The sequence below is a fragment of the Schistocerca gregaria genome, chromosome 9, assembly GCF_023897955.1.
Source record: "Schistocerca gregaria isolate iqSchGreg1 chromosome 9, iqSchGreg1.2, whole genome shotgun sequence".
NCBI classification, from domain to species: Eukaryota; Metazoa; Arthropoda; class Insecta; order Orthoptera; family Acrididae; genus Schistocerca; species Schistocerca gregaria.
This window is the reverse complement of record NC_064928.1, coordinates 146,948,446-146,971,143: the sequence shown is the minus strand read 5'-3', so window position 1 is coordinate 146,971,143 and position 22,698 is coordinate 146,948,446. Positions and strand designations below refer to the sequence as shown.

Genomic DNA, 22,698 nt, shown 5'->3' with positions numbered 1-22,698 from the left:
AAAAAGCACAGATCACACTGCTCCAAAAATAAGGGTAGCACAAGTGATCTACAAAAAATATATCTGACATCAATTTGTTGTCAAATCTTAAAACATATTCTGAGCTCAAACATAATCAGCTATCTCGAACAGAATGTCCTCCTCAGTGCCACCAGTGAGAATTACTAAAACATCAATCATGTGAAACACAATTTCTACATTTCTCACATGACATACTGATAGCTTGCTTACTGTCGGAAGTACAATCGTATGGGGTGTCAAGTGAAATTTGAGACTAGATCGAGGAATTTTTGGTATGGAGGACACAGCATATTATCTTGGATAGAGAGTAATTGTCAAACGTAGAAGTAACTTTGGGTGTGTCCCAGGAAAGTGTGTTGGGACAGGGGAGGTGGCAAGAGAAGTATCATATTACACTGGACAAAATGACTTCAGAAATCAGCGAATATATTACTCCAACAGATTCAATAATTTTTTTAATATGATTATGTAGCAATAATGGTTGCAATGTATTTCAAACACATTTTAACAGAAGAATAAGAGGGGCAAATACCGTACTATCCAAACCAATAAATATCATTTAACTTAAAACGGCCATCTTATTATTTATTAATACACATTTTTTACCCTGAACTCCATAACAGTTACCACAAACTACTTTAAGAAAAACCAAATTTTACAGATTTGTCAGTCGAGGACCCCAACTCTCCTTTTGTTGAGAGATATTCCATTCCCCAACCTCCCCCCCCCCCCATCCCTTTCCCACTAGCCCCTCCTTGACCGACTTCTAGAATGGCCACTGGTTGGGACCCTCGCTGTTCATGCTGTATAATAATGACCTTGCAGACAATAGTAACGGTAACCTCAGACATTTTGCAGATGCTGCAGTTATCTACGATGAAGTACTGTTTGTAAGAAGCTACAATGTGGTGCAAAAATTTGCAACCTGCTTTAAATGTTCAGAAATGTAAAATTGTGCACTTAACAAAACAAAAAAACTTCGCATCCTATGACTATAATATCAATGAGTCACTGTTGGAATTTGCAGACTCGTACAAATACCTGGGCATAACACACTGTAGGGATATGAAATGAACTGATCACGTAGGTTCAGTTGTGGGTAAAGCAGGTGGTAGACTTCACTTTATTGATAGAATACTAGGGAAGTGCAATCAGTCTGCAAAGGAGATTGCCTGCAAACCACTCGTGTGACTAGTTATAGAATGTTACATAACTGTGTGGCACCTGTAACAAGTAGGGTTAACAGAGGATACTGAACATGTACAGAGAAGGGCAGCAAGAACGTTCACAGGTTTGTTTGATCCTTGGCAGACTCTTGAAGACAGACTGGAAGACTCTTGAAGATAGACGTAAACAATCCAGAGGAAGACTATTAGCTAAGTTTCAAGAACTAGCTTGAAATGGTGACTCAAGGAATGTACTACAGATCCCTACATATCACTCATGTAGGGATCATAAGGATAAGATTAGAATAATTACTGCATGCACAGAGGGATTCAAACAATCATTCTTCCCATGCTCCATACGTGAATAGAATAGCAAGAAACCTTAATAACTGGTACAATGACACACCTGACGCTGGTTTCCAGAGTACAGATGTGGCGGTAGGTGTAGATTATGAAACACTAGATGAATATAGTCTGGGTAATTTTCATTCTATTTTTTAAAAAAGCTCCATGTTTAAATAAAAGCAGGTTCTTCACGCATCTCAATGTTTATGACATCATATTTCCTGAATTTTGTGTCATACAGTTACATAATTTTGCGGTACATACAGAGGTATGTGTAGAAACTGGCTTCAAACTGTGTTGTGAATAGTGTTAGCAATAAAGAAGTAATTAATTAAAACTTCATGTCTGATGCTGAAGTTTGACTGCGCAAACAGTGAAAATGTAGTAAGTGACAAACCTTTTTTATTTCATCATTTTGTGGGGGGTGTTGGTGAGAAAAAGCTTCATAAAGGTTTTGAAATTATGTGTAAAGTTTGTTGCAAGTTGCAAAGTGATTAAACAGAAAAAGTGCTCTTTAGTACTTGTACACGTAAATTTTAGTTTTTTGGACAATATTTACAAATTTGAAAAACAGACTAAGTCTTGTATATATTCCTTGTTACCACATGTTGTGGTTTTCTTGGTTTTTTTAAATGCACTTGTTTTCTTTCACAGTTTGTCATCTGCAGCCATATAGAAGTAAATATAGAGAAGTTACTTGCATCAAAATTTTACAACTCAGAATGTTACAGTTAGGCCAAACATTAACTAGCCATAACATTCTCCGTTGTAAATTTCAATGTAAATAATTTTTCTACGTTAAGTTCTATATGGTTGTAGATGACAAAATGTGAAAGAAAACAAATGCAATGAAAAACATAGAAACCCAAGAAAACCACAGCATGTGGTAAAAAAGGTATATATACAAAACTTAACATATTTTTCAAATTTGTACATAGTCTTAAAAACTCAAGTTTATGTGTGTACAAGTAGTACACAGCATTTTTCCTGTTTAATAGAAAAAAAATGAGTTCACTGATGACACTGAACATTCAGCAAAGCATGCCTGGGAAATAGCAAAAAGATTAAAAAATGTGTTTTGTTCAAAGTTGGACCCCCTCCAAAAACAAATCTATTTTTAATCAAAAATGCACAGAAGAACTTCAACCTCAAGATGATTATTTAGTAATATAATTAACTGCTATAGATACAGCTATTTTATTTCAGAGGTGTATTCAAACTAAAGGGATGCCACTGTCATATGTATGTTGGCACAGACATTCCAATTATCATCTGTTACAGTCCCAAATGTCAATTATACTCTGGTCTTTGTTTTGTTTCCTTCAGTTTGTTTCATTTATTTTTCCTCAAGCTTCAAAAATGAGGGCCTTAAATTGCACATACTTTAATGCAACTGGAAGAAAGTGGTACAAATAGCATATATTTTACCATGTGGCCCTGAGTCATGAACACTATTTATCTTAAGGGGCAGTCGGAGAAAATGAAGGTAAGTCAATATATGCTAGAATTCTGAAAAACTCCAGAATGTGCATTTAAGTCAAAAATGGAATTTCATTCATGCTGATGGTAGATTTTTGCTCCAGGGACTCGGCTACTATCAGAATGAAAGAGTGTGAGGAAGGAAGCACAAAAGGAGACTTTTCTTACGAGGACAGTACTCTCCTTCTCAAGAAATGAGAAAAATGGTAGACAGCTGCCCACAGCAGAATGAATAACTGTTGGCCAGTTGTGGTGCCAATGCCCAAAACCTGGTGTGTGCAAGCAGCAACAATGACAGCAGATTTGAGTAGCTACTCCAATATCTACTCAAGAGTAACTTGGAAATCTTGAAAAGGGGTAGGGAGCCTATCTTCAGGAACAGAAGAAGGGTATGTATCCAAACAATGGCATGTGGCATTGAAGGCATTTTTATTTGATCAAATGTATATCAAATTTGAGGTTAAAATGGGTGTCACATAGAAAACAGTCTACTTGAATCCTAGGAAAACAGACTAGGAGATCTATAGGAAAGACCAAAACTTTAAACTTACCTGAAGCCAGAACTTTGGTAAGAAATTCTCATTGAAGAGATATATACTAGAGGCTACTTTTGCCAATGATACACAGTACCATTTCTGAGGAAGCATCCAGTACATGTATTGGATTCTCAAGCTTCTTGGCAAAACTCTGCCAGTGGAGGAGGTAGTGAAGTGAATGTGAAACTACCATGGACCCTCACACGTTCCAAGGCAAGAGTTACTCTTGCGAGCACAAGAAAGGTTGTGGTAAAAACTGAGGTCTAAACCCCTGGAGTAAGGGTCGGATATAAACCACTGTAATATGACCTACAATAATTTTTGAAGCTACAGTAAGGTGGAATAAAGTATAACAGGAGGTAGCTGCTTAGGAGCTTAGCCTGCTTAACCTTGACAGGCACAATTAACAGCACACTCACGGTTGGGGTGGAGACTATGCTGCACATCCCCCCATTACATCTTGGGTTATAATGGAGGCAGCAGGGGGCTAATGGATTAAAAACTGGAAATAACTGGAGACATTTAGGATATCTACAATCTCTCACCAATATGCTGAGTATGGTAAATGTAGGAATGGTCAGGGAAATGCCATCTGACCATTGCTTTCAGCTGCTTCAATAATCCTTTCAATCTAACAATTTGAAGAAACAAACAGTGGAGGAATGAATGACATCATCATTCAGGAGACAGTCTGGTTTACTGATGGGTCAAAAACATATGAAGGTGCTGGGGTCGGGGTATACGGCGTACAGCCTGGACTAGAGACAGAAATATCTCTAGGGAAACTGGCCAGAGTATTCCAAGCGTAAATATCCACCATCGAAATGTGCACAAAGGAGTATTTGCCTGTGTTCTACATGGATCTTGGCATATTATTCTGATAGCCAAGTGCTCTGAAATTGCTATCAACCGCAGAAACAAGATCAAAGATCACAGCAGAATGCCATGATAGCCTTATGAGACTAGTGGAAAGCAACAGGATAAATCCGCTGTGGAGCCCCAGTCACTCAGGAATCAGTGCAACAAGCATGCTGATAGGTTGGCCAGGACACATGCAATGACTCCTAACAGTCACCAAGATGATGGTAAAATCAAAACTACGTAGTTGGATCAGGAGGCAGCACATATAATATTGGACTATGAGCCAAAAATGCCGATACAAAACAATGGAGGTCAAAAGAATATGTGGGTCACTCAGTCCCGAAGAAATCGTGTCTAATAAGGAAATAGTAAAGAGTTTCCTATTACTCTTTAAGGATAGTAGTTCACTTTATTAGATTCACAGGGAGCAAACCTTTACAACACACTCAGTTTCAGTGTGAGCAGTAGTGGACTAAGGCTACTGTTGCTTTTGTCTCGCTGCACAGATCGAATCAAATCAACATGTAATATGTAATTCAAAAATTGTATGCACATAGGTGTCACTCACCTAGAACCTACAAGAGTGGTTTGGAAAGTTCTCAGAATCACCATGAGAGGTCGGCACTAGTGCTATGAGTTGCTCACATGACATTCATTGGACTGTTGCCTGTAAACAAGTGCAACACCAGTGCTCTTGGAAGAGAGTTGAGGTGGTGACATGGTTCTGTTGTTGTTCCCACATAGTGATTTGCAAAGATGGGGAAAAAATTGAGATTTGAGCAGTGATTAAGTACTTCATAAAGAAACTTATGACAACAAAGGACGTTCATGCCGATTTCCAGAATACACTGGAGGACTCTGCTCCTTCATATTCAACTGTTGCCAAGTGGACAAGTGAACTTAAATTTGTTCGGGAGCACTTAGATGATGATCTGCACAGTGATTGCCCAAGACGTGTCACTACTGCAGAAATCATTGCAAAAGTGCAAAAAATGGTTATGGGAAATCTCTGATTGAAAGTGCGTGAAATTGCTCATGCTTGCCAGATGTCATCTGAAAGGGTATATCACATTTTAACTGAATAATTAGAAATTAAAAAATTATCTGTAAGATGGGTGCCGCGATTCTTGACGCTGGATCAAAAACACATGGGAATGGACATATCAGAACAATGTTTGGTCCATTTTAGGAGAAACAAACAAGATTTTTGTGCCGGCTTGTGACCACAGATGAAGCTTGGATGCACTACTATACCCCAGAGACAAAACAACAGTCAAAGCAGTGGAGACATGCTGATCCTCCACCACCAAAAAAGTAAAGACAATTTCTTTGATGGAAAAGGTCACGCCACCACTGTTCTGGGATGTGAAGGGGATTCTGTTTGTAGATTATCTCCTCACTGGACAAACAATTACTGGAGTATACTATGCTAACCTCCTCGACAAATTGCACTAAAGATACGAGAAAAAAGGCAGGTTTAGCAAGGTAAAAACTCAAACTCATCTTCCACCAAGTCAACGTGCACCCGCACGCGTGTGCCGTCGCCATGACAAAATTATGCTTACTAAGGTATGAATTGTTGCCACACCAGCCTTATTCACCTGATATGGTTGATATCCATATTCATATTAACATGAAAAGACATTACTTTGTATACACTGATGAAGTATGGTGATTGCTGGGGCATAAAAGTAATTTATCTTAAAAATACTAAATGGACATCACCCATTAAATATAAGACGTTTCAGGTATATCAAAACTGGCAATTTTAGTATTATGCAGACGCCCATATGTACACACACATATGTACAAAAAGAAGCACTCATAATACATAGCCAGACGTCAATGCAACTTTGTACAAATACTCATACCATCAGTGGGTATGTAAATGATCAGAGTTGTAATTCTCTGTGATATGTAGAACAGCCACCAGAGTGCAATAGTATTGCTCGTATGTAGTGCTGTCACCAGGCCAGGTAGGGTGTAAATAATGTGTTTAACAGTGTATTGACGCTGAGTGAGCAATGGGAAGAACACGGACATGCTGCATACTCGTGTGAGATGTGGGGCATCCAGTACGACAATGGCCCGATGTCAACCGCAGGGGAATGTGACAGCAGCGAGCACATCGTAACCCCCTCAAATCTGCGCCTGCTGTCTCTGAGACCAAGTAATGCACCCTCTGAAAAATTCTCTGTCATCCCACACCGTTGGTAGGAGACTAGCAGCAGCCGGACTACAGAATTACCGCTCTATGTATAGGCTGCAACAACATCACAACACAGATGGCTGCATCTGGAGTGGCAATGCCACTGGAAAGCACGGACTGCTGACAAATAGCTTCACACTGTACTGAGTGACGAACCGCAGTCCAGCACAACACCAGACAACCACCACTGGCAATTATGACGGTGACGTTGGTAGAGGTCCCATTCTTCCAAAGTTTTGGAGCTTGGCGTCACAGTGAGGGGAACCATCGGGTGCGAATTCAGATCGCAGCTGGTTAACTCCGACGGCACAACAGTACGTCACTGAGATCCTGCATCCTCGTGTGGTATGTCTCATGTGACAGTTTTGTGATGTCATTATTCAACAGTACGACAGTTGTCCAACCGTGGTATGTATCTCTCTGATCTGTCTGTATGATGTTTAGGTACTTTCATAGAAAGTCAGATCTGTCCCAATAGAACGTATGGGATCAGCATTGACATCAAATCCATTCCAAAGCCAGGATATCAAGGACCAATTACAACAGCTGTCGGTCAATTGGCTTTGGGAGAGGATATAATGGCTTGAGGCCACTCTTCCCAATTGAGTCAGCACATGCATCCAAGCCAGAGGGGGTGTAATATCATTTGTATAAGTGTGCTCATACAGCCATGTTCTTTGAAAATTTTACTTTATAAGGTAATCACTCAAATAATATCACACAACCCCCTCAACCTGTTAAGTCTGTCTGTGTGTGTGTGTGTGTGTGTGTGTGTGTGTGTGTGTGTGTGTGTGTGTGTGTGTGTGTGTGTGTCCATGTATACCCACAATGCATCTTGAATTTACATCAGTGTGTACCGTGATATGGCATGCCTCAACAGGTAAAATAGAACTGTCCACAAAATTTGACCTAAACCACAGCTAAACTCTTACAACCTAGAATCCAGGAGAAACTCAGGAGCCAATTTAGAACTAGAATTTGTGTGTTTGTTCTAACTCAAAATTTTTAAAAAAAATCATCAAAGATCTTCTATATGAGTTACTGGATAGGTACCTTAATTCATAGAATATCAAGGTAACAATCTACTCTCACCCCCTAACAATGAAAGTACCGTGAGAATGGTGATTTGTCAGTACCCTGTTCAGTTTAACTCAACTTACGAAATTAACTGCTAGATGGTGCTAGTATGTTCAGTATTGACATTTGACATTTCGATTTAAGTGTACAGTGATATATTGACTTTTGAGTGTTGCTGCAGTGAATTATCACTGAATGATAATTCTGATTCGTATTGTTTGTTTGTTGAGATAGTGCTTCATAATATTTGTTTACATTCTGTTATTTCATCCTACATTATTGTTTTTGGGCAGCATTCTTATTTAATATTGTTTCTCAGCTATTTTTCATTAAGTTAGTGTTTGCACTTTGTTTATTTCATGCACTTTTGTGTTAAAAATTGAGTCCAACACTTAGCATAAGTAGTGGACTTAATGACGATGAATTTCATGAGTTATTGGAAAATATTAGTGGTACAGAGTGGTTTAGTGAAAGCAGGAGAGATTCACAAAGCGACAGTGATGTTCTTGCTGATATACAGCCCACCTACGGTCTCTAATGGTCTCAATGATTTCTGATGACCACTAAGATACTGTCTTCCATCAGAGTGGGCGTGACGAACAGGGGATCGAGGCAGGGGTCCCATGGAGTGACACAGAGAGGTACAGGAAGATCAAGAAGTGGTCACTATCACACAGGTCATATGAATTCTTCAGTGGATGTGTCAAGTTGTGCCAGTAAGTTTTCAAAGTCTTGACCGCGCCCAGTGATAGCGATTCCACCCCCCAAAGGGTTATGGGCAATGATATCACCCAAGATTAGGAAAGGTGGGGAAAGCTGAGATACCAACACAAACAATACATTCTGAGACTCTTCACCATTGGGGGAGGGGGGGGGGGGGGTGACTGCTGCAGATGGTAGTATCTTGAAATGCTCTTACCTGAACAGCCACAGCCTCCAAAGGGGTATTAAGAGACCCAAGTTCATTAAATAAGAGTGTCCAGAACCTATGTGCAAAACACTGCCCAACACCCTGTCATAGGTAGCATGATTCTTATAATATCCCCAATATCCATGTAAAGCAGGTTTCTGCATTGCTGGAAACCAATTCCTGAAGGGCAATGCAGAAGGCACAGGAAGTATGTACTGTGAGATCGTGAAGGGACCAAGGAGGTCAGTTATGTCACCTGCTGTCACTGGCTGAGGTGTTAAGGCATCAACAAACACAAGTTTCGGGTTCCGTTGCGTGGTGCAATCCAGGGTCTCAGGGGCCGATGGTACCTCTGCCTCAGCCACAAGTGGAACTGTCGGAATCCGGTGGTTTGAGTGCCACTGGGATCTCCTTCTTGGAGGACTTGTTCTTACCTTTCCTCTCCTTAGAAGATATGGCAGTTGTAGACTGGCAGAAGCCTCAGATGGAAGTGTCCCGAGAGACCCCTACCTGCCGAGAGAAATCAGAGGAAGGTGATTTATATCTGGGTGCAAAATGGGGACAAATGCACCAGTGGGTGAGAAGCCAACAATCCCATAGTAGATGAAAGGAAAGCAGCATGAGGAGAGCCCTCAACCATGAGGGGGCATGTTTGGTCGAGTAACCCTTGAAATGAAACAAGCGCTGTATCGTGTGAGATACAGAGGCGAGCAAGTGTGCTGGGAATTGCCCCAGTTCATTGCTAGTAGTGCCATGTCACTTTAAGGCGTCCACGTGTAGCACACAAGCATTGCACCACAATTAAATATAAAATTAAAAGTCAAAATTTCTGTTTACACCTCGTCAACGTATATCTTATTGTAATAATGTTTTAAATATTAAGTGTTAATGTAATTAAGCTAATAGTTTCCATAAAAACGCAGTTTTAAGGAAAAAAAAGTAGCGCTAAATAATAAAGCTAGGAAGCCAGAATTTGGTCAGAATGTACCTTTGGAGGTAAGAAATACAGTTTTGATAAAAATTGATCTATTTTTCATTTTAGAGATGGCTGCCCCTTCCTCAATCTTGTCTTCTAATTTCTTCAAAAAGAATAAAGGCTTTGTGGTGAGAAGGAATCCCCATCAGTCCAGTAAACTAAGTATTGCAGGGAGAATTGCTCTGCTTGCTACTTAGCCCAAAGTTTCTCTCATGGCATAGATAGGGAAGAGAGCATGGTATGGTCTGTCTGTAGTAAAAGAGGACTTTCATTCCATAGAGACATAGAAGAACTGGTTCAAATTCCCACGCAATAAGCTGAAAATTTAGCCCCATTGAACCCACATAAAAGACATGTGGAACTCAGAATGTGACAAAATTCATGAAGAAAGACATCATGCATGGTTAAAATTTCAAACACACAAAACAGAAGAAAATGCTACCAACCTCAAAAATATCATCAGGAAAAAGTTCACACAAGTTATCAGGCAAACCAAGAGACAAATCACAGAAAGATCTAATTGACTCAATAGAAGAAAATTACCATAAAACCAATTCCAGAGACTTTTACAAAATGTTTGGAAGACAATTACAAAAATTTGCCCCTCCCACATTAATGCTGAAAAGGGAAGATGGGAAAATGGCACATTATGACAAAGAAAATGCCAAAATCATGGCAAAAGCATCCAGTAAACTTTTGAATTGTGAAGAACCCCAGGAACTTTTAGCAATTAATACAGACACACCCATCAAGATTCTACTTGATCTCATAAATCCTCCAACAATCCAAGAGGTGGAAACGGCACTCAGAGAGATGCAAAATTATAAGGCATGAGGAGAAGACCAAGTTTTTGCAGAAATGTGGAAATATACCAGTGATATAGTTCGAACATCCTTACACATAGCCCTAAAAAAACTCTGGATAACAGAAACGTTTCCCGAACATTGGACCACAGCCATAACCCACCCACTCCACAAAGAAGATAGAATCAACACAGATAATTACACAGGTATCTCTCTCTTAGGCTGTACATACAAGGTTTTCTCCAGAATCCTATACAAGAAGATCAAATAGCAACTAGAGGAAGGATTAGGTGAATAGCAAGGAGGCTTCAAACCTCGGAGAAGCTGTGCAGAACAAATCATCACTTTAAAATTAGCCATAGCATATTACAAGAAACGAAATAAACCTCTTGAAATAACATTCAAGAATTTTAAAAAAGCATATGACTGTAGCCATAGACCTTCAATGTTAAAATCTTAAGAAATTTCAGGCTCCATACAAAATTAATCAAATTGATAGAACTCAACTTAGCCAGCACTGTATCAAAAGTCAAGTTCAGGGGGGAACTCTCCGAGCCATTCATCATAAAAACAAGTTTAAGACAAGGAGATTACTTGGCCCCCCTGCCATTCAACTGTGCTTTAGAATATATAATGTGGGAATGGTACAAGATTAACCCAAAGAACATCTAAATTGGAAGACACAAAGACAAAATAAGTTTAAATTGCCTAGGATTTGCTGATGACCTTGCTCTCTTGTCCAACAGTATTCAGAAAACCAAAGAAAAGTTATCTCACTGTACGAAATAACACAGAAAATTCGTCTTGGAATGTCCTTTGAAAAAACAGTCATCATGTTAACTGACCCACCACTCAGCTACAGATTACATTGGAAGACCTAAGAAACAAAACCAGGAAACTCACAGACAAACAAACCAGACTGCAAATGAGAATCAACAAACAGACAATAGGAAGTGTGATTTCCGATGGAGAAAGAAGGGTAAGATCCGAGAGAATGAAGAAGTACTGAGCTGACAGAAAACTGGAAAATTCTTTATATAAAGTTGGCTAGAGTGGTTCCATGAAGGCCACAAAATCGGAGAGAGAGAGAGAGAGAGAGAGAGAGAGAGAGAGAGAGAGAGAGAGAGAGACTGCTGGGGCCTTATTGCAACCAATGGGAGATAACTTCATCTGCGGCTCATCCAACATGGTGCCACCGATTGGGGCACCACACCCACTCAGAAGTGGCTACCTTGCCAGAAATCCATTGCTTGGAGAGCCCTGCACAATCTGCACTTCTGGAGAATTCTGAAAATTGGTGGCAGGTCAAATCCAACAATGGGAACCATGTGTTATGAAAAGTTGTAGAAAATACCAAAAGTGGAAACTTAAGTCCCAAATCATAAACCAGGTCCAAGCAGGGTCTGCACCAAGAAAACCATCCAACGAAGAGACAGAGGGGGGAAGGGGATGTATAAGCTTGCAGCATGGAAAGGAAGTAATGCTGCAAAGGCTGAAAGGCTGGGGGCCCGTGGTAGCCAAGCATGTACTCATAAAAGAGTTGTGAGCCCACTGGAGGGATTAAGTGAAGGCCATCGAATACTGCGTTGTCTGTGGTGAGAGGTAATGCCTGAGATATGGTATTCTCTGCACACTCTTGACACTGGGCATCTCAGAATATTGAATACCCTACTGATTTCCAAAATGGAGTGTTCACTGCATGTAACTCCAACTACCAGTCCACGTTCGAAGTCTCTTCTTTCCCATCATGTGCCCACAATTACAAAACTTTTTTATAAAAGTGAAAACATGCAACCTAGAAACAGTGTTCAGTTCTCAAGTTAACATTTGTCAGCCAAAATTGCATATTTACAAGGAAGAGTACTTCGTTGTATAAAATATATGTTTCACTATTAGCTGCTCTGACTTTAAAGCCAAATATTAACTGGTTTCAGTCATGGGCCATCATCATGGATACGGTTAAAATTGTTTAAGCCCCAATATTACATTTGCCATTACTTAAATAATGTGTAGAGCATATCACGAACATCAATATATGACACAGGACTTTCAGAAGCAAGCATATTAATACAGACACATACAAAGTGTACACAGAGCAGTACTGAAGAAAAGATCAGGACTGTGACACCACCAGTGCATTCCCCTTTTATACCTTGTGTACATGATACTACAGCCATCTGTATATGTGTACATCACTATCCTACAACTTTTATCATCTCACCTCAGTGTATATCCTCAATTCAACCATAATAATCTCTTACTCCAATAATTATGAATTTTTTTTATACAAGCAAAAACAATTAGTCAGCCAAAATTGCATATTTACAATATAGTAGTCCTGATCTTTTCTTCAATACTACTCTGTGTACACTTGGTATTAATGTGTTTGCTTCTGAAAGTCCTTTACCATATATTGGTGTTTGTGACATGCTTTACACGTTATTTAATTAATGACAAATGGAATGTTGTGGCTTACACCATTTTAACCTTATCTGTGGAGGTGGTCCACTGAAACTGGTTGATATTTGGGTTTAAAATAAAAGCATTTTATACATTACTTGATGGCTGTTGATAGTCACTTTCCAAAAATGATTAAAGTACCTCAAAATTATAAGAGAGCTAACAGTTTTACAGGGAACAAAAAGTACAAAATTAATTTCAGATACTTCCACACGTGTGGTGTTTCATCAAGTTCCCAAATACAGTGTCAATAAATTAATCAATCAACACCAATGTACAGTGCTTTCACATCCGTATATCAACCAATAGAGGGCATCTTAGTTGCTACACCACTGAGGAATTTTCTGGATAGTTTTACTCACCTCTATCTGCTTGTTTATCTGCTGTAGACGTGTGACGGGATCAAAATCATACTTGTCGTCATCGTAGTCGTCATCGTCGTCTTCGTCATCGTCATCCTCAGTTCTGTAATAATCGTTGACACTGCACAGCCTCGGGCTAGCGGAACGACATCTTCGCTGGACACGCTTGGAACGACAATGGCATGCACTAAAGGCACTGCTCTGAAATTGTGACTTATTACATTGCTGCCGTTTCCTCGGACTAGAGGTACGGCTGACTCCAATTACTGTTAACTCATTAGATTCGCCTATTTGCTGCTCTGGTCTTATGTCTGTAAGCGATTTACCCAGATTTCTTTGTCCTGTTAGTGTTGTACTAGTACTGGAGTTCTTCCTTATACCCAATGGTGGGGTTTTGTGGAGAACACTAGAAGGACTGCTACAAAGCCGAACATCAGTAATTATGCAGTCCTCCTCAGAATCATTTGTCCCACCATCACTTGTGTTGAGAGGTCTTGTTGCAGGGGATTCGTTACTGGGGACACAATTTGATGGAGAGTGCAAATCTTTCCAACCTAACAGAGCTAGCTTGTTTGGTACAACATTGTGCTGTTTGCAATTCGTGGGAGAAGTAGAACTGAGCTTCTGTGACAAAATTAATTCTTTCCCATCGTCACTGGGAGTTGGCATCTCATCAAATGTTTCTTTGCGGCCCTTGTATTTCTTGGAATATTTAGGTGCAAAACCAGCCTCTGCCTTCCGGTCCGCTTCTCTTACACGTTTCGTCCACTCTTCATAAAAGGAAGCATCCACCTCGTGGCACGGAACCACATTTCCATCATCCTCTGCTGCAACCAAACATTTCAGCCTCTAAAACAAAATACAGAAGAGTGTCACATAAGCTTCACTTTCATACGTTACTTATCCAATTAACATGAATGCCGTGTTTACACACCATACAATATTTTCAAGAAATTAATTCTTTTTATTTATTTACACAATAACATTGAAAATAAAAATTGCAAACAAAAAAAGAAAAGAAGAGAAGAAGGATTTTGATTACAGACTAGTTGCGCCCAGCACGTCGTGCCTCACTCTTTCTTTCTAAGTGGTTACTGCCATACAAAACAGACATGTTCACCTGTATGACATAAATGAAACACCATTTGTGCATAAATTATTTTGAAGAACTTTTTGCAAATGCTTTAGGGTAAACAATATTCCTCATCTTTCCATCTTCTGGAAAAATAAAAATCATTTTTAGGCTGTCCTCCTTGAGAGCAAGTAACTCATGATTGACCATGTGAGATGCATCAATTTTTCCAATTTAATCCACACAATTTCTTTCTGCCTGCAGTTTTGATCAATGTACAAATATTTCACATACATACATACATACATACATACAATATTTCACACATATTTAATATATTTCACACAAATTTAATATACTGCACACGTTTTATCCCTATCTCTGGCCAATTTTGCTATGCACCATCATATAATTCTGAAGAAATTGATGATTCTGTCAGTAACTGATTGTTGTTTCAAGAAAAGGGACTGAAGCTGCTCTGCTATTCTAGAAGATATTAAATGTACCTGTGGTATTTAGTCGTGTGGCATGATCCTTTGACTCTGAAAAGCGATGTGGTTGATGCACTCAACAATGCGCATTAGAGAAAGATTGTGTTTCATACTTTTAAAGTATCTGAAGTCAACTAATTACAGGGAAAAAAACCAACAGGTCATTTTTGGACATTTGTACATGTGATTCCTTCACACGCATGCACATGTGGACACACATACACAAATGCAACTAACAAACCTACAGTATGTTAACAGTATGTTGTTATCTGGCCACAAGTAGAAGAAGAGCTATAGAACTTCCACCAAAACCTCAATCAACAGTGCACTGCAAAATTCAATTTGCTACGAACATAGAAAAGAATAGGTTACTGTCTTTTCTCGATGTGGAGGTTTACTGAAAGCCTTATGGTAAACTTGGCCACAGAGCATATAGAAAATTCACCAGCACAAACAGGTACCTGCATGACTCCTCCCACTCTCACCATATGCACAAGAAATCCACCCTGCATACTTTAACCAAGGGGATCCACAGGATCAGTGATGAAGAACATTTGAAAGGGGAACTATGGTTATGGGATGAAGATGATCGATAAAGCTGTTGTGACAAAGGATGAAGGTAATAGGGAAGAGTAGACGGAAGTACAAAACAGGCCCCTATTACCTCATGTGCAAGGATTCACTGAATCAGTGGAAAAAATTCTCTACTGAGCAGATATCAAGCCAATTTTCCAAAGCAACAACAAAATAAAAATTTGCTTTGGCTCAGCAAAAGATGCAGTCGACAAGCTGCATACTGTTGGAGATTACAAAATTAGCTGCAAGTGCGGATTAGTGTATATGTGTGAGATGGGGCAACTGATTAGCACACGGATATCTGATACGAAAGATACACTCATCTGAGGCAACACATCAAGTCAGCAGGGGGCGGAACATCAGGATGTGTGCAGCAAGCGGATAACAAAGAGAGAAACACTTGTACTGGTGAAACAGTCATTTAGCTTGAGAATGAAGACTAGAGAGACAATACAAATAGCCAAGCAACCTACCAACACGAATAGAGAAGGCGGGTAGAGACTTTCATAGTGTTGGCTGCCAGCATTAACAGTGCTAAACGACAATAGCATTTGCAAAGCAACTCACACAGGTGTGCAAGAGACCACAGCAGCTGTAAGTACACAAGAGTACCGGCATGCCTCAGTGAGCAACAGGTAGCATGTAAACAGCACTATTTGACAACTGTGGCCTGTTTCTCATTTGCCTATTTCCACCAATGATAAGAAATAAAACAGACATCAATGAAGACCGTCTAACATCCATCTTCCTTAGCCTCAATACCCTATCAGGTTATGGTAACAGCTTGTTCCACTACTATATAACAAGTTAAGTTTCTCTCATTCTGTAATCAGGCCAACACACTGAGGAAGGCCACCTACAACAGTGATTGAAATGTTGGAGAATTTTACATATTGACAATGCAATTGCATTCCCTGAAAAATTTTACTGACTATACCACCAGATGACTACAAATTCCATTCCTATCCTAAGTACACAACTGGACAGAAAACTGGAAAACAAGTAGACAGACAGACAGACACACACACACACACACACACACACACACACACACACACAAACAAACAAACTTGCACCAATATACAGGGTGTCCCACTTATCTTGACCACCTTAAATAGCTGCTTGTCCAGATGCAAATTACAAAATGTTCAAGCAAATGTTCTTTAGTCGTCGGTTGACATCAATCAGCGTGATTGCCTTCGTTGTAGCTTTGTTTTTTACAAAGATATGAACAGCAGTATGACTTTTTTAATTGGCACCCTGTATTTTTTATTCAGTAATTCATTTCCTCTCCTAAAGACCTATTCAAAAATGTATCACAGTGTACAATTCATTCAAACACAATGTAATTCAAAAATGTATCACAGTGTACAATTCATTCAAACACAATGTAATTAATTACATAACACAACATTGACGTTGACACTCCCAGCTCTTAGTGCAGGTACTAGGGGTAATGGAACACATCCACGTGCTGACGTTGACGGAGAATAAATGTTAACATAAGTAGAATGCACACCAGTCATTCCGTCCACCATCGTCAGTTGGAGAGTTGTGTGAGTAGACTGTACACCAATGAAGAGAAGGTAAAATAGTACTCACCTATGGGGAATGTAAGTTAGCAGAACAGTAATTGCAATACCGTTTTCTTATGTATGGGTACATTTAGTACAATAGTTTAGTCCTTTTAAATACTGTTGTGTAGAGTAGGCGTACAGTACAGGCTGTCCTTCCAACAAACTGCATCGATATAATGTTTCTTTTACTGTTGTTGTTGTTGTTGTTGTTGTTGAAAGTAAGAGAAATGTTATGCAGGCAGTGAAACCGTACAGAGAGCGATATCCTAACAAGAACACACCTTCCTGACAGATGTTTTCTCATCTTGCTGTGACACTTCAGGAAACGGGAAGTTTCAACCCACAACAACGCAACCGTAGTCGCACAGATGAAGCTGCAGAAGTTACTGTTCTCGTTTCCATTGCTATGAAGCCACATGTGAGCATAAGACAGCTAGAACACAAGATTGGCACTCCTAAAACCAGTGTACATAGTATTCCTACATGTCACCAGTTCCATTCTTACTACATACACCTACATCAAGAATTCCACGGGAATGATTTCCAGAATCGTGTACGGTTATGTTGGTGGGCACAGCAGCTAATCCTCGCCAACCCAAACTACTTTTCCAATGTTCTATTTACCGATGAATGTTCCTTCTCAAACAAAGGAGAAGTAAATACCTGGAACATGTATTATTGTTCCAGCGACAATCAACGATGGCTTAGACAGGTGGAACATCAGCGTCAATGGAGAGTTAACGTCTGGTGTGTGATGCTTGGTACTACAATTATTGGCCCTTATTTCATCAATGGTAGTCTAAATGGCACAGCATATGCCAACTTTCTCGGATGAATTCTTCCTCCTCTTCTGGATGAAGTGCCGCTAAAGCCATAGGACATGGACGGTGCATCTCAACATTGAGCGTATCGAATTTCTGATGTCAAGAGTGTGGAATAACACGTCTGGAAGTCTTTCCGAACGTGCCGAGCGATATCTAGCATGTCAAATGTTTTGAGCATGCGTCTAAGCGTTAACCAATGAGATGGCAGAACGTCACCGACATCACATACACGCCATCTACCTTCAGCACAGAGGTGTGAAGTGCCATACTGGCATACAGTTCAAACCTATACGTATATATCTAATTAATGGAAAATCTCATATAAAGATGTGAAACAATTACTAACAAAGAGATAGAGGGGCTGGCTAGTACTTACCTCAGCTCAGTACAGCCGATAGAAACACAAAAAACAACCGAAAATTTAAGCTCCTAGCTTTCGGAATAAATGTTCCTTCATCAGGGAGGAGAGAGGGGAAAGAAAGGGAAGAAGGGAAAGTGGATTTAGTTACTCACAACCCAGGTTATGAAGCAACAGGGAAAGGAAAACAGGGAAGGTAGCAAGGATGGAGGCATGGTTGTCAGAGGGAGGCCAACTGGAAATATCACTTCACCACCCAAACACAGCCCCCAAATACTAGACCCAGTGTTGAACCTTGTTTAGAACAGTTCCGACCGCCTTCTCAAAGGGATCCTCCTCCCCTCCCCCAAAACCATCCCTTGCAGACGTTTCAGGAATTCCTCACATCCAGTGTTGCCTCCCAGTCCTTCTTGAAGAACATTCCGACAACCTCCAACATCACCCCAGCTGAATCCCGTGCCATTAAGCAGCTGAAAACAGACCGCTTTATTGTAATCCTTCCGGCGGATAAAGGCTCCACAACTGTGGTACTTGACCGTGTGGAGTATGTGGCAGAAGGACTGCGTCAACTCTCCGACACCTCAACCTACAAAGCTGTTACCCAGGATCCCATTCCCTCCATTCAGACTGAGCTGCAGAAAATCCTAAAAATCCAAGGTCCCTCACAAGGCCTCACAATGGCTTCCATAGACTTACTCACTCCACCTGAGCCACGTACCCCTACCTTCTACCTATTACCCAAAATCCACAAAGAGAACCATCCTGGCCGTCCCATTGTAGCAGGCTTCAAAGCCCCAACAGAACGTATCTCAGCTCTGGTAGACCAACACCTCCAACCTATCACCTGCAGACTCCCATCCTACATCAAGGACACAAACCACTTCCTAGAACGCCTCAAATCCATTCCCACTCCTCTCCCACCTGAAACCTTTCTTGTCACCATAGATGCTACATCCCTTTACACAAACATCCCACACACCCATGGTCTCTCTGCCCTTGAGCACTACCTCTCCCAACGCCCACCCGAAGATCTTCCAAAAACCTCGTTCCTTATCACACTTACCAACTTCATCCTCACCCATAATTACTTCACTTTTGAAGGCCAGACCTACAAACAAATCAGGGGAACTGCCATGGGAACCAGGATGGCTCCATCCTATGCCAACCTCTTCATGGGCCGCATGGAGGAGGCTTTCCTGAAGACCCAACAGCTGCTTCCCCTGGCATGGTATAGGTTTATAGATGACGTCTTTGTGGTCTGGACTCATGGTGAAGAAACACTCCTTAATTTTCTCCATAACCTCAACTCCTTTTCGAATCTGAATTTCACCTGGTCCTTCTCCAAAACCAAAGCCACCTTCCTGGATGTTGACCTTCATCTTGTTGAAGCTCACATCCACACCTCTGTCCATATCAAACCCACCAAAAAACGACAGTACCTTCACTTTGATAGCTGCCATCCATTCCACATCAAACGCTCCCTTCCCTACAGCCTAGGTATTCGTGGCAAACGTATCTGCTCCAGTGACGAATCCCTCAACAGTTACACCAATAACCTGACCAGTGCTTTCCTCTCCCGCAACAATCCTGCAGACCTTGTCCACAAACAGATCTCCCGAGCAATACATTCCTCCCCGTCCAACAACAATATTCCTACCCTCAGACCACACAGAAGCATCCCCCTTGTCACCCAATATTATCCTGGCCTCGAATACATCAATAAATTACTCCGCCAGGGATATGACTTTCTCAAGTCAACCCCTGAAATGAGATCATCCCTTGACAAAATTCTCCCCACACCACCCAGAGTTGCCTTTCGTCGTCCCCCTAACCTCCGTAACATCCTTGTTAAACCCTGCAATATTCCCAGACTACCTTCTCTACCCAGCGGTTCCTACCCCTGTAACCGACCCCGCTGCAAAACCTGCCCCATGCATCCCCCCACAACCACCTACTCCAGCCCCGCTACTAGGAAAACATACACAATTCAAGGCAGGGCCACGTGTGAGACTACACATGTCATTTATCAGCTGACATGCCTGCACTGCACAGCCTTTTACATCGGTATGACAACAACTAAACTGGCTGAGCGCATGAACGGACACAGACGAACTGTCCGCCTAGGAGATGTCCAATACCCAGTAGCAGAGCATGCCCTCCAGCATAATTCTAGGGACCTAGGAACCTGCTACACTGTATGTGCCATTTGGCTTCTCCCACCCAACACCAGTCCCTCTGAACTGCGGAGATGGGAACTTGCACTCCAGCACATCCTTTCATCCCGCCATCCCCCTGGACTAAACCTACGTTAAACAACCTCATTCCCATTTACTTTTCAGTCTTCTCCTCTTTCCCTTTCCTCTTTAGCCATTCATGCATCTTTCCATCCTACATCTTTATACTATACACCTCTTTACTTCTGTATGCATCCTCTTTGGTTTGAAACTGGCACAGTACCTGCAGTAGAATATCCCTCTGACAACCATGCCTCCATCCTTGCTACCTTCCCTGTTTTCCTTTCCCTGTTGCTTCATAACCTGGGTTGTGAGTAACTAAATCCACTTTCCCTTCTTCCCTTTCTTTCCCCTCTCTCCTCCCTGATGAAGGAACATTTATTCTGAAAGCTAGGAGCTTAAATTTTCGGTTGTTTTTTGTGTTTCTATCGGCTGTACTGAGCTGAGGTAAGTACTATACGTATATATGCCGTTTCTGAGCACCAGCAAATTGAGAATCACCCGAAAACCCATTGTTAACTGTGCAATTCGTCACAATAAAATAATGAGACACATAATATTCAGGGCAAAAGAATTATTGTAACTTACGTATTATGAGGGTATGCCATTTGAAGGCTACAGCACACTGAAATCCCCCAAAAACACACTGTTCTTGGTACAATTTGTTATAATTAAATTTCAATTAGTAACATAGCTACAATTAATACTTTTAGAAATTGGGAACATGTTAGGATTAGGCACGCTGTACATGTTGTGAGTGTAGCATGAACTGTTCGCAAAGTGACGTGCTGTAGTAGTGGTTCGCGTCTCGCCAAGTCTAAATTTTTTTTCCTAACATTAGCATTTTTAATAGGTTCTAATTCTTTATTATTAGTTTAATATAAGTATGTACTATAATATTTGTCATTATGTAAATATAAGTTCACCTTTTTTTGAGGGGTGAATTTGTTCAATTGGCTTAACCTACAGGACAGCTTGGGCTGCTTGTATAGAGATATTTTGCTCCTTTTTCTTTTAAGTATCATAATTTACATGCTGTAAAGATTCTGCTACCTGGTAGGAACAGTGATCAAGTAAGAATGACCTTAGGGTTTTACTGAAATGTGGGAATGACGAAATAATGTTTATCTTACATGGAGAACTATTGCAAATTTGTATCGCACTGTTTGTAATGTAACTTTTATAAGCTTATGTGCTTATTGATTGGGCACGGTGCTTCCCTTTTCATCTTAAAACATGTACCAGGATATTCAAGTTTTTATTTGCATATATTATATATCAAACAATGTGACTAACATATGGACAATAGAGGAAATGAGCGTTTTAACAGAGCTAACATGGGGATTTTACATGCACCCATTTAATAAACAGTGTGATTTATGAACTACAAACATACCACAAATGCCACTGGAGTGCGTTGCTATCACTTACACCATGTTGGGTCCCACATACCGTATGCACAAGTCGCATCATTCCTGAGCATTCAGCAGCACGGTGAAATTGGCACGCTCAACGTTGACATTCGACAGCACGGTCCATGTGCCGATGGCTTAAGAACCAGAATGCTTATGTGGTATCAACACAATGGATGTCCAGTACATAATGTCTTGCATCGTGTTCTGAACCGAAGATATCCTGCCAGACGAATTGGTCGAGGAGAAACAGTTACTTGGCCTGCTAGGTCCCCTGGTTTAAATCCTCTGGACTCTTTTTTTTCTTTGGGGATGCATTAAAGACGACATCTATCGCGATATTCCAACAACTCCAGAGGACATGCAGGAACGTACTGAGCTTGCTTGTAATTCTCTTCAGCATGCAACACTGGAAGCAGTAAATAATAATTTCATTCAACGAGTGCACCAGTGTATCTGTGTCCAGGGTCACCACCTTAAGCACCTTTGAATGTTCTACTCCTCGGCAATGGTGCAGGAAAGTCAAAGTCAATTTTGTGTCATGTTTCCACTTGGTTTTCATTTGTTTTCTGACAACTGCAGCAAGTGGACGAGTTTGTGATCCTGAGTTCAAAGTCACTGTTGTGTTACGTAATTAATAACATTGTGTTTCAGTCAATGGTACAGTGTGATACATTTTTGAATAGGTCTTTAAGAGAGGAAATGAATTACCAAATAAAAAATACAGAGTGTCATTTAAAAGAGTCATACCCCTGTTCATATCTCTGTAAAAAACAAAGCTACAATGAAGGCAATCATGCTGATTGATATCCCCATGACGGCTAAAGAACATTTGCTTGAAACATTTTGTAATTTGCATCTGGACACACAGTAATTTAGGGTTGTCAAGATAAACGGGACAACCTGTATATACAGTCAAACAATACAACAAGTTAAAGTAGGTGGTAAC

At 40.5% G+C, this 22,698-nt stretch overlaps 1 protein-coding gene across 25 annotated transcripts in view; it reads right to left on the bottom strand.

The window, feature by feature from the left end:
* LOC126291683 (uncharacterized) overlaps positions 1–22,698 on the bottom strand; it is a 348,608-nt gene that overhangs the window by 75,681 nt on the left and 250,229 nt on the right. For all 25 annotated transcript variants that reach the window (XM_049985282.1, XM_049985285.1, XM_049985288.1 and 22 more), the window contains one exon: positions 13,206–14,054. In XM_049985282.1, coding sequence (XP_049841239.1) covers positions 13,206–14,054 — 849 coding nt within the window. The remainder of the gene's footprint in view (positions 1–13,205; positions 14,055–22,698) is intronic.